This window comes from Pelecanus crispus, chromosome 8, assembly GCF_030463565.1.
Source record: "Pelecanus crispus isolate bPelCri1 chromosome 8, bPelCri1.pri, whole genome shotgun sequence".
NCBI lineage: Eukaryota > Metazoa > Chordata > Aves > Pelecaniformes > Pelecanidae > Pelecanus > Pelecanus crispus.
The window spans coordinates 317,152-330,355 of record NC_134650.1 but is presented as its reverse complement, the minus strand read 5'-3'; the positions used below and the strand labels follow the sequence as shown (position 1 = coordinate 330,355).

Sequence of the window (13,204 nt, the reverse complement as noted above, 5' to 3'; positions counted from 1 at the left end):
GTATATTGCTGCCTCAGCCCATGAAAACGTTCGTTTTGAGGTCTGGCCAGCCAAGGAAGCAGTGGATTCCAGTTGATGTGGCTAATTCTGAGAGTTCTCTCTGTATCAGCACAAAACTGCAAAAGAAATCCCTGATCTAGCTGAAATGAAATGCAAAGTAGGGGGCTTTTCCTTAGAGGGAAAAGGAAAACCTACCAAACTGGACCCATGCCACTTAGCTATAGTCAACACCTTGAATTGCACCTGGAAACAAAGGCTGAGCTAGTACAAATGGTGTAAGGGCATGACAAAACATCCTTCACACACAACTATATTCTCAGCTTGCCTCAAGTGCAGGACAGAAGAATTTATTTGTTGACATGCTCAAGCCAGAGCCAAGAGATACAGTGAGAAGTTTAATGGTATGGGTCTGTCCCCAAATCAGAAAACCTGGGTATGTCATTACATGTTCTTGAGTCTTTAACATAACATTATCTAGGCTATTTTCTACTTCTGTTATCCTGGATCAGAAGAAAGATCCTCCTAGCCCAGCATCCTGGTTCTGAAAGTGGCTAGGCACAGAGGGAAAAATCTGAAGGCCATGCACATTATAGTTCCCCAATTTATTTCCCCATCTTCACATTGCTTTTTGAACTCTGAACTTTCAGCTGCTAAGCATGCTGTGGCAAAGACTTCTTTACATGCTACATCACTACCTGCTGTGGCAAAGACTTCTTTACATCCTACATTATTAATTATCAATTTTTGTTCACTTTAAACTTACTACATGATAATTGCTTGTACTGGAGGAGACAGTGAACAACAGCAATCTATGCATCCATCCATTCTGTAACTAATTTTCTAGACCTCTCCCATACCTCCTTTTAACAGTGTCTCACTTTCTGAGGCAGAAAAATCCTTCTGTCTCCTTCTTCCTGCCTCTCAGCAGCTGATCATTCTTCCTTGCCCTTCTTTGTATCTCTCCTACTTCTGGGCACTAAGCTCTACCTGTTATAACCTCCTGATCTATTTCCTGAGTGTCAGTGCCCATCATGCTGTGTATATGGTTGAGATTTATAACTGGTTTCCATCTGCATCACTTTGCAAACATCAACATTGAATTTCACCTGCAATTCTCTTGGCTATTTGATACTGTGAAATTCCTGTTAGGTTTCATTTTTACAATTCTGAACAGCATTGTATCACCAGCAAGCTTTGGCAATTCACTTACAAGTATGTTGGATGGTGTTGGTCTGACTGCAACTCCCTGTGGCAACTCAGCAGTGTGACAACCCGCCATTGTGAACTATTACAAATTGACAACGACCTGCTGAATTTTCTGACTCCAGACATACACAAGAACACACAAGGATGTCATCCTCAGCTCTGTGCAAGAAGTGTTAGCTTTGAGGAAATAAATAAAATAGTCTTACCTTTCCAAGAGGCACATTGACATCAAGGCCAAAGAATAAAGGCAAGAGAGAAGAACAAGAATAGAAATAGAAACTGCAGAAGAAAAAGAAGATTGTGTAAAAACTAAAGGTCATGGCACTGTAAGCATCAGGATTATTTTTGCACTCTGTAGGACAATTAGAATAACTATGCATTCAGAAAATACTGTATTTCCCTAGTTACTTCTGTAAGTACCATGCCACCTCCCAGGCTTAGAAAACAGATCCCATTAATTTTGGTGATGAATTACAATTGGCACCATATTGAAAGCCTGAGGTATAACTGTCACTATGAACCACCATGGATTCACTGAAATCACAAAGCTGGATATCAAAAATAGCATGGGTAATTATTTTTAAGTGCGTTAAAAAACAGTGCCTGCAATCCATGCTGGAAATAGCCTGAGAATATATATGTATATATCCACATATACACACACACGCATCATATCAAACCCTAACCATTAAATGTTTAATACTCAATTTTTGGATGTCTCATTTTAATCATGAATGCGTTGTCTTCTGAGATGTAAATTTTTGTGAGTTGAAAGCTCTTTTGAAAATCGATGCTAAAAAGTCTTCTATTCAAGGTCTCCATTTGACCATGGTGTAAGTTTTGCTTTGGTTTATTTTCATCACAGATTACCTTCTGTTATTTTTCCAAGTTATACATATTAGAAAGAAAGACACTGAGTCGTTCTATCACAAAAATATTGGCAGAAAAGCTGAAAGAATTATGTGTATCAAGTTTTACATTATGCGCACTTGTTTCACTTTAGAAACATACATAGAAACTGAAAGGTCTCATTAGCACTACTGTCATTGTACTAATATAGCCATTATTTCATCTTATAGTTTACACACGGACATTGATATTTACTAATATAAGTACAGTGGCAAGGCTACCACTGGACATGCATCTTACCCCAGTCTGGTGTTTCTAGAAAAGACATTATTGGTAGCAGTATGCTGTGCTCATGCTATGATCTTTTTTCAACAGTTCTATCTAACTTATCTACAAGTAGCAAAACTCAATGTGACAGAGTTGGCCTTATTGACCAAAAAAATGCAGTGCATATTATTAGAGAGAGAGAGAGAGTGTGTGTGTGTGTAGAGAGAGAGTATATATAAAGAATGTGCATATATAGTTGACAGTTCAGTTTAAGGGCAAGATTCTGGTACCATATTTATATTGCATAGTCAATTACAAGCTTCAATAAAGAGGATAGCATCAGAACCTGAGTTCCCTAGTCCCACCAGATAAGGACAATCTTCAAATCTTTGCTCAGCTTCATTCAGTCCTTCCTGCTTGCTAGCCTCACCTTGCCTTTAATGGAAGTATTGCCTGTCTACCAACACAGCATTTAACAGCTTCATTTGGTACAGCATCATTCACCATAATTCAAAGTGTTTGGCATTTATTTCCTAAAATGAAATGTTGTGGAGGAGACTCTACGATTAAAGTCTGTATATACTGAAACACAAATTGAAAACAAAGCATAGTAGACCACCACCACCAACAGGTCCAGCTGATTCAGCTAAACAAAAAGTCATGTAGTTCAAGAGAACTAGGTTATTACTTTCAAAAAAGTTGATCAGTGTGCTTCAGAAGCATAACAGAACCAACCTTTTCCTCCAGATCCTTAATTTGTCTCTTCTGGATGTCAGTTTTATCTTCTAAATCTCGGATCCTCTGGAAATCAGAAAAGAAAGCATCTAGTCTAAATTCCAGTAAATTTGCTCCGCTGAACAAGTAACTTAATGTTCCAAGTGCCAAAAGCCTAGAAATTAACAAATCCATTTCTTTGGCAGGGATAATCCTGAGTAGTACCACGACTCCATTCACTAACCCTGCCTAACCACAACTTTACCATGCGTACCACTGCTCAAAATATGCTACTGCGTATATGGGACCGTATCCCTCCAATGCTGGAAATTAGTATCAGTAGTGGATCTGTTTCATATTATCTATTTTATATTAATCCTGTGTTAAATAGATGGAAAGAGTAAGATCATGGTTATAGTTTTTAGAATTATATCATGATTCATTAAGATTTCTCACAATTTGATGCGTTGAAAGAGGATTAAAGTGTTTCTCTCTTACTCTCATAAATGTTTGAGCAAGTTTTGTTTCATTGTGCAGCTGTCACATTAATCAGTTCCCTGGGTCTTCCTTTTTTCCCTTTTTAAAGTGACTCTTCGCCATTTTGCTCTGGGACCTCACAGCTTGCAGAGCAGAAAACATTAGTCTTTGAATGTGAAATGTAGTACTATATCTCAGCAGTGAAATGGAACAACTGCCCATTTTGGAGGGGGGGGACAGAACAGAAGTGTCTGGAAAAACAGATAGCTCTCCTGTGTAACATGAGCCAGAAGCATTCACACAGTTCCTCTTGTGCCCACTCCAATAACGAGGGATGACCATTTTTATTACAAAGCTAGATTCATGCAGACAGAATTCTGGATGAAAACTTTGGCTTGGAATTTTAAGACTCAAAATATGCCAAAACAATCCTCCACAAGCTAATATCACATGTGTTTATATACACAGTAAAGATGCAAAGCATGAAACAACTCAAAAAACTAGATGCCAGGCTCCCTCATGACCTGGAGCTTGCCTAAAATTTCACCTCAGCTTATGTTCTTATACAGCAAAGCTGAGGAGATATGCATGTGCATGGTTCCTTTTTCCTACCTGATGAGCCTGCTGGAGCAGCTCCATCCTCTCCTGAAGAATCTGGCAATCATATTCTCTGCTTTTCCTCAGCATCTGACGTCTTAACTTTTCTACTGCTGTCCTCAACTCTTCCTGCTGTTTTTCAGTGAGTAGCTCCCCAAACTTTATCACCGTTTCTTGCTGCAAAGCATTGTACAAGGTGGCTTCAAGCTCCTGGATCCTCTGGTTGATGCAATACCAAAAGCCAATTAGAAATGAAACATTGTTTAAAACACAGTGGGAACTGGGGGGTTGGTGGCAGATTCAGGCGCCTGCATGAGAGGTGGTCCCTGTGCTCAAGTGTGCAAAAATGTGAAAAACAGAACTCATAAAATGGTTCAGTGTTTTGACAAAAGGATATGAACTTTAATTTTTAAAATATTTTAATATTAATTTTCACTGAAATCCCTCACTTTGATTTTTTTTTTTAAGCAGTTACAGAGATGACTAGGAGTTGGATAGAACCTTCATACCTATTTTGTAAGTGTAAAGATGAGTGTTTCACCAATTCTAAAATTTTGACCCATTGTGCTAAAAAACAAGAGGAAAGATTGAAGGTCACTGTCAGACTACTTTGCTATTAATCCTGCTAATCAATGTGCATTCTCATTAACTTGACAAACCAAACACAATGAACTTGCACAGCCAGTTATCAGACCTATATATCAGAATTTGCTGTAAGTGTTTATAGCAGGAACTCTTGCTTTCTGTGGCATATTGTCTTCTTGCTATGACATGTGCAAAATGGCCAACAGTCCAGATCTGAGTTCCAGTTGGTTGCACTGAGTTGGTTAATGAGCAGTATCTGCCTTTAACTGACAAGAGTTTCAGACTTCAGGAGATCTGCCAATTTGAGACATGAAAAAGCTAGGTGTCGTGTTGAAGCTGTGCAGGTTGCATGACAGTGCATTAGAAGAACGGGAAAAAAACAATAAATAAAAAAAGATACTAAGAAAAAACAAAAACGTCTCTTCCTGATGCAACAGGAATCTGTGTCCTGTCACAGTGCTGGCCAATACGTGCTGTAGAATTTCCTTTGTACATACCATGTATGCTTGGTCAAGAGCTTGCTTCCTGTAGTCTAATTCTTCCTCCAAATAACCTTTTATTTTGCAAAATTGCTCCTACAATGAAGGATCATTTGGACAGAAAAATGAATTAGTTACTCAGAATATTTTGGGAAGTTTTATTAAATCAACTACAGATATCTGACTCAGGCAGGACTAGGACACTGGTCTTCAACTGACACTCTGCAGAGTTATTAATATCTGACTCAGCTAGAACAGAAGGAAGGGAATACAGCTGTGGATTGCTTTTGTATGATAATACACCTGATCTACATGGAACTAAATCCATCATCTCTTTGTTGACTTCAGTGGTGTCACTTGGCATTTCAGTAGTGTGATTTAGGGGTTTCTGTGTGAGTTCTCTAAAGATACCTTCTCTGGCATCGTGGACAACTCCTTTTGTTTTTCCTCTTATTTTGGAAGAAGTGTGAAAGTGCAATAAACTAAACAGGAACTAAACAGACATATTCACGTTCATGTTATTTGGGGGAAGCTGCTGTGCTTTAACTTCTCAGCCTACCTTAAGATGAATTGACTCAAATACAGACATACCATAGGAACAGAATGTAAACTACTACAGCTATCCAACTCTTGTAGTTATGCTTGTTCATCTTGTAGGTTACTTCCATTAACTAGAATAAGAATAGGGTAAGGTACTAACTTTACTGGTGCTACAGCAACTTCAGTTCAGCTGTGAATGTTTTGCCTTTAGGATGGTATGGGCTTAAAATGTAATGAAAGAAAACAGCGTGATAATTCATTAGTTTCCCACACACTGGTATTGAATAAAATGTGATACAACAGCTGATGTTTAGACTGTGAATCTTATGAGACAAAGAGTGTGGTCATTTACATCTCTGAAAATCACCAAGCAACCTTTGAGCCCTCTGTACTTATTAATAAACAGTCATCCCCATGGAAAGAGACAGAAAGTTTTCAAACCTTCACTATTTCTGTTTCTATGTTATTCTGCTGTTGCATATGAACCAGACTAGTAACAATTTTATGGATTCTCCAATAATCAGAGAAAGCCTACATACTTCATTTGCAAATAGACCTTTTCAGGTATCTTTAGGCACACCAAGTAAATGTGACACACTCAATGTCTTGCCCCTAAAATGTGTATTAAGGAAAGTTTGCTCACCATATCACTTTCCAGTTCCATCATCTTCTGATGCAGAGCAGCTTCAGCTCCCTCAATCTGCTGGATCCACTGTAGGGAAGACAATGAGAGCTGTAACCTGCTGTATTTTCTAGGCACATCAGTAGTGACAAGTGGGACATCTACAGCATCTTGCTAGTCTATTTTTAGTAACCTATTGCTAGTTCTGGGCCCATCTTGAGGCTGTTTTCCTGTGACAGGGGCAGCCACAATGTCTGTAGGTAGCACTTGACAGAGAAGCAGCAAGAGGATCACTATTACCAGATCACTGGAAGATGGAAAAGCACACTTCCTTGGATGGACAGGGAACCCATTTCATCCCACGGATAAGGGCCCATGATGGGGCTCCAGCATCTCAAAAAATAGCTTAGCTGGGTAGATGGCAATTCTCTTTGCAGATGAGGAATTGTTGAGTGGACTCCTTGGAAGCTGTCATGTTGACAAAATTGTGTGCTGCATTTGAGTCACAGAAAGCAATTTTAACCAACCCTCACTTTCTTTTTATTTCCAAAACAAGGAACTTGGACACATACTTTCAGTGGAAATTTTGCATACAGATCCGTTCAGAAGCTTTGGAAATCTCAGGACTAGAAATCCCACGCTATAACTAATTATGGCTTAAATGTCTGATGGTTTCTCATTCAGTTTACAATTGCAAGTTTCATTTGACATTAGTTTTGTATTTTCAGTTGTTTTGACTTCACAGCTTGGGCCAGGTGAATTTGATATTTTTGCTGCTTTAGCAAGGTGTTTGGGACTGTGCTGGCACAGTTTACTTTTCTGGGGAATCACTTCCTACACTAGAAAGTTTGACAATATTGACAACAACAACAGAGCAGAAAATTTCCAGTGTTAGATGAGGCCTTAGATAACACATGAGAAAAGCAAGCACACAATTTACCTTTTCTGCCAAGGACAATACAGTGGAAGCCTGAATTATGGCCACTTGTTCTTCATTTCTTAAATTCTGTGAAGAGAAAGAGAGGGAAGAAGAAAATTGGCAGCAGTTTCCTGCATCCAGGCTACAGACTAGGTCTACAGTTTTCAGAGGACCCCTGTAGTACTGGGTATCCTATTCCCATCGAAACATTCAGAGTCCATTAACATATTTAAGAGAACACCATTTTTGCCTTCGGCATGATATGGACTAACTATATGTTTTCATTCCATTGCATCTTCTGAGAAATGTAAACTAAAATTAGACCCATTTGTTTGTCTTCATGCTACTTTTGCAAAGCTGAATTTCTATTAAAGCTTTTGTAAAAATAATGCTGATTTACACCAGCATGTGAATAGACAATCGTGATCCCAAGTTTTTATAGAATCATAGAATGGTTTGGGTTGGAAAGGACCTTAAAGACCATCTAGTTCCAGCCCCGCTGCCGTGGGCAGGCACACCTTCCACTAGACCAGGTTGCTCAAAGCCCCATCCAACCTGGCCTTGAACACTTGCAGAGAGGGGGCACCCACAACTTCTCTGGGCAACCTGTTCCACTGCCTCCCCCACCCTCATAGTGAAGAATTTCTTCCTTATATCTAATCTAAATCCACCCTCTTCCAGTTTAAAGCCATTACACCCCTTGTCCTATCACTACACGCCCTTGTAAAAAGTCCCTTTCCAGCTTTGTTGTGGGCCCCCTTCAGGTACTGGAAGGTTGCTATAAGGTCTCCCCAGAGCCTTCTCTTCTCCAGCCTGAACAACCCCAACTCTCTCAGCCTGTCTTCACAGGAGAGGTGCTCCAGGCCTCTCATCATCTTCGTGGCCCTCCTCTGGACTCACTTCAACAGGTCCATGTCCTTATGTTGGGGGGCCCAGAGCTGCATGCAGTACTCCAGGTGGGGTCTCACAAGAGTGGAGTAGAGGGGGAGAATCACCTCCCTCGACCTGCTGGCCACGCTTCTTTTAATGCAGCCCAGGATATGATATGGCTTTCTGGGCTGCGAGCGCACATTACCAGCCCATACTCAGTTTTTCATCCACCAATACCCCCAAGTCCTTCTCCGCAGCGCTGTTGTCAATCCATTCTCTGCGCAGCCTGTATCCGTGTTTGGGATTGCCCTGACCCATGTGCAGGACCTTGCACTTGGCCTTGTTGAACTTCATGAGGTTCACATGGGCCCACCTCTCAAGCCTGTCAAGGTCCCTCTGGATGGCATCCCTTCCCTCCAGCTTGTCAACCACACCATACAGCTTGGTGTTGTCAGCAAACTTACTGAGGGTGCACTCAATCCCACTGTCCATGTTGCTGACAAAGACGTTAAACAGCGCCAGTCCCACTACTGACCCCTGAGGGACACCACTCGTCACTGGCCTCCACTTGGGCATCGAGCCATTGACCACAACTCTTTGAGTGTGACCATCCAGCCAATTCCTTATCCACCAAGTGGTCCATCTGTCAAATCCATGTCTCCAATTTAGAGACAACGATGTCATGCAGAACAGCATCAAATGCTTTGCACAAGTCCAGGTAGATGACATCAGTTGCTGTTCCCTTACCCACCGATGCTGTAACCCCATCGTAGAAGGCCACCAAGTTTGCCAGGCACGATTTGCCTTTAGTGAAGCCGTGTTGGCTGTCACCAATCCCCGCCTTACTTTCCATGTACCTTAGCATAGTTTCCAGGAGGCTCTGCTCCATGATCTTGCTGGGCACAGAGTTGAGACTGACTGGCCTGTAGTTCCCTGGGTCTTCCTTTTTTTCCTTTTTAAAAATGGGGGTTATGTTTCCCCTTTTCCAGTCAGTGGGAACTTCACCAGACTGCCATGACTTCTCAAATATGATGGATAGTGGCTTAGCAACTTCATCCGCCAGTTCCCTCAGGACATGCGGATGCATCTCATCAGGACCCACAGACTTGTATTTTTTTGTATTTATTTCTTATACACTTTCTTAAAACATACCTAATGTTGGCCAGAGGTACAGGAGGATCTATTTTACATGGATGACTAAAGTGAGCAGCAATGCCCACTTAGAAAACTACAGGGAATTTGATAATTCTTGCCTATTTATGAAGCTGTTTGCAGAGGAATCCTAGTCCTGATGAAGTTGTGGTTGGCTCAGACTGCCAAACTAATTCATGTGCTTTTCTGAATGACTGGAGCGCAGTCAGGCCCAGTTTCAAATATCAGTGGTCTTTGGACATTCTTCCCAGTCTGCTAAACTGGATGTTGAAGCAGCTACTTCATTACTAGTTACTAGTTCTCTGAGGATTGAAATCTCACAAATCCTTAACTTATGGAAATAAACAGTCCTTAAATGAATTGTTCTGATATTACATAATTTAACAAGTATCTTAGAAAAGAGTCATGATAATTATAGATTTCACTTACTCTACTGTACAAAACACAGCTTGTAAAGGGAAAATATCTCCCACTTCAACTTACCCCATTATCACCTAGGATGTCTAACTGCTTTATGAGGTCTGGGATGCTGACATCCTGCAAAGAGAGAATAAGGTATGTTTTGCTGCAATATTTGTCCCTCCTACGAACCATGTTGAAATCAACCGTTTTGTTTTATCCCATGGAAATGCATAACACACTGATTTCAGTTGCCTTTCAGCCAGGTTTTATCATTATGGTGAAAATTATGAGTCCAATTCAGTTGTGCCAGTCATCACACACTCTTACATTGGACTGAGTTTAAATGCTTAAAATTTAGTGGAGTTGTTAGCAGAGGTTAATGTAATGGGTTATATGGGCAGCATCCACCTCTCCTGTAGTTAGAAGTGCTGCCTTATAAAACTGACCTACCTTAACCCCTTCCTTCATGCAGTAGATCTGTAGAGCACTCACACCATCTGAGAATGGGTGAATCTGGAGATTAAATGGTGGGGACCGTCTCTCTCTTTCCTGAAAATAAATTGAAAAGATTCCAGAGAACGTATTAGAATGAAGGAGATCCACACAGAACTCATTAAATGCTATAGCTACTGTTTATATTATGCTTCACAAAGCCAAGCTCTTCATTTTACAAGTCAAAGAAAGAAACATTTAGACCTAGTCTGAAAAACGGTGTGCCAAGGGGGATAGGATCCTAAACCCAAGCTAATTATTTTACAGGAGATTATTTATTTGACAAATTATGTCAGTTCGCAAATTGACTGTCACCTGGCCAAGACTCAAGTGATTTGCTTAATGAAGTGTTGAACAACTATATTGTTGTAAATACTCCCTTTAGAAACAGGTATTTGACTTAAGACTACTAGGATACTCGGATTACAGATTTGCTCATCCTGATACGTTGTATGTTCTAGTATCTGTGGAAAGTAGTAAGTTCCAAAAAGTTGATCAACTTAGCTATTTATACACCTTTATTGCATAAAATCTACAAGTATTTGTCCAGTTTTAAAGGACCAAAGACAAAAATAAAAATTTGAAGATGTTATTTCTCATCCCTTTCAGGTATTCAGGCAAGCACAGAAGTGAAGATCAAATTTCACTTTCAAATACATTTTTGGTTTATGAACATGTAATTCACTTGATCAGTCCAGTTCTATGTCATACGGAAACACAGCTGTCAGGTAAAACTGTGGAAAAGTTCTGTAATTAAGGGACAAGTCTGTCACAGCACTAATTCATGAAAGCCAGGAAAGGCTCTGTGTTACCTACAAGCTCTGAGCAGCAAGTATATAAGGCCTTGGACAGCAACTGAAAAGAACAACTGAGAAATAAATAGCTTACACTGGAGAAAAGCCCAGGTGGAAGTTTTTGTCGCTTGGTGCTCATAACAAGAATCTGTAACTGGGAAGAGGGAGATCAAAGGTCCGACCCAGTCCTCTGGCCACCTGCAGAGGCTTCTGGAGCTCCTCCATCAATCTCCAGTGTTGCCTGAGGGACCTTTCTTACCTAACGCAGGTCACGAGCAGAGCTGCTCAACAGGGAATGTGTCCAGCGCCTGCAAAAGTGACAGTGCTTGCAAGTGGGCAGATAGGCTGTCACTATTCACTGTGCTAGGGCCTACAGCCTCCAGACACAAATTAGGATGACTCCAGGCCAAGCACTACACACATATAGGCGGGTGCTGTTGGCTTTTCACACATGCCAGCATTGGCAAGAATGATGATATAAGGAGCAAGACCACATTCACCTGTGTAAAATGTCTCTTATCTGCAGCACAGTGGCAGGAAACTGAGGTACAGAGAGATTAAATCTAAACATGCCACAGGAATCAATAGCACGGAAGCTGTTGCAAACCCTTGTCTAGGGAGCCTGTGTTCCTTGGGCACCTTGGCTCTGCACCCTAGCCATCCTCAGGTGCTCACAGCAGGATGACAGCACCAGCACCACCAGCCCTGAGCACAACCCAGCCCACACCAGCGGCCCCAGGGATCCACAGTCATTCCCCAGCAGAGCTGGAGTGCCCTGCAGGCTGTCGCAGGCCTGGCTTCAGCTCCCTCCACTGCAGGAGCCGACGTGCGCATTTCTCCTCTGCAACGACAAGCGCTCTAATCGCCCAGTACAGATTGGTTTGGGTAGGACAGCCCCCCTCTCCTCTCACGGCCAAGTCCCCACAGAGAAAAGAATTCAAGATTCGCTGGGTCAGAGGCGACAAGGTACCACAACCCTTTTACCCCCATAGGTATGGTACTGGAAGAAAACAGCCCTGGGTCTGATACTTTCTCTTACAACTGCTTATGCAATTTCATCGACCATTGCTGAATTAAACTTCCAATAGTTCCAGTCCTTCAAGCACAGGGCTAGAGAGGTGCACTTCTCCTCACAGCAGCACTCTCAATGAAACTTGAACTCGTCTTATCACCCTTGCTGAAAGAGGGGAAAAGAACAAAGCCAGTATAATTTACAGATCAGCAGTAAGATTTTCATAGGGGGAAACAGGGCTTTGAAGACCCTGAAGAGGGAACTGTACCTGCATCTCTGACTTCTTAGAGGAACACTCTACTCTTCGGCTATTAGAGATAAAAGTACACTCAACATTTCTTTCTCCTCCAAGACCTGCTCAGGTTCATGGGAGGAAAAAAAAACCCAAACCAAAAACCCAAAAAACCCCTGGATGCCTACTCTCAGGAGGTATCTTAGGTGTGAACCAGGATGCAGCCCTTAGCAAAGTACATAAGGATGGGGTTTAAGCCTTGCTTGTTTGGTTAATTTAAATGTAATTAATTTCTGTTGATTTTAGTAGACTCCAGGCCAGCAATAAGAACAAAGCATGTTGACAACAGACTGCTTCAAAGTACTAGAAAAACCATAGCTGCAGGTGTGGTAACTAAGAGCCACACTGACATTAATCAGCTAAGCTTATCTATGCACACTGGGCACCTAGCTCAGAGAGGTAAACCAGTCAAGTATGGAGCTTACTATTTCCAGGATATTACAGCTGACATAATTCAGCTCACAATTAAGAATTCTGGGCCTGATCTGTTACTCTGTTATATCACTACAATGCTTGTGTAAACACTTGATTAAAGTTGGTGTCCAGTGCAAGTGCACTAGTTTAATTTGCTACCAGCTCTACTGTAACGAGCTCATCCATCACCTCCAGCTCAAGGTTGCGGAACTCCAACAGCTCATTCTGGTCTCGGGCATCCTGCAGCTCCTGTTGCAGACGGTTGTTTTCTGCTTCCAGTTTCTCTATCTAATAGAAATATGTAAATTCAGCATCTGTGTGACTGTTACAAGAAACACTGAATATTTGGTGAGTATTAGTTGAGGTAGCATAGGCAGTGCAAAATCCAAACTCTAGGGATGATTCACTACTTGCTGTTTAACCTCAGTGAGTCTTTAGTGCACAGGTGAACTTCTGCTCATCAACTTCCCAGGCATTATAAAATGCTTAGGCTGGAGGTTTCCCTAGAAGAATCCAATCCT

At 41.4% G+C, this 13,204-nt stretch overlaps 1 protein-coding gene across 2 annotated transcripts in view; it reads right to left on the bottom strand.

The window, feature by feature from the left end:
- Positions 1 to 1,434: 1,434 nt before the first annotated feature.
- The window catches only part of JAKMIP2 (janus kinase and microtubule interacting protein 2), a 28,572-nt gene continuing 16,802 nt past the window's right edge, over positions 1,435 to 13,204 (bottom strand). For both annotated transcript variants that reach the window (XM_009483809.1, XM_009483810.1), the window contains 9 exons: positions 12,873 to 12,971; positions 10,130 to 10,228; positions 9,761 to 9,814; positions 7,277 to 7,342; positions 6,358 to 6,426; positions 5,193 to 5,270; positions 4,126 to 4,329; positions 3,058 to 3,123; positions 1,435 to 1,485 (listed from right to left, as the gene is read on the bottom strand). In XM_009483809.1, coding sequence (XP_009482084.1) covers positions 1,435 to 1,485; positions 3,058 to 3,123; positions 4,126 to 4,329; positions 5,193 to 5,270; positions 6,358 to 6,426; positions 7,277 to 7,342; positions 9,761 to 9,814; positions 10,130 to 10,228; positions 12,873 to 12,971 — 786 coding nt within the window. The remainder of the gene's footprint in view (positions 1,486 to 3,057; positions 3,124 to 4,125; positions 4,330 to 5,192; positions 5,271 to 6,357; positions 6,427 to 7,276; positions 7,343 to 9,760; positions 9,815 to 10,129; positions 10,229 to 12,872; positions 12,972 to 13,204) is intronic.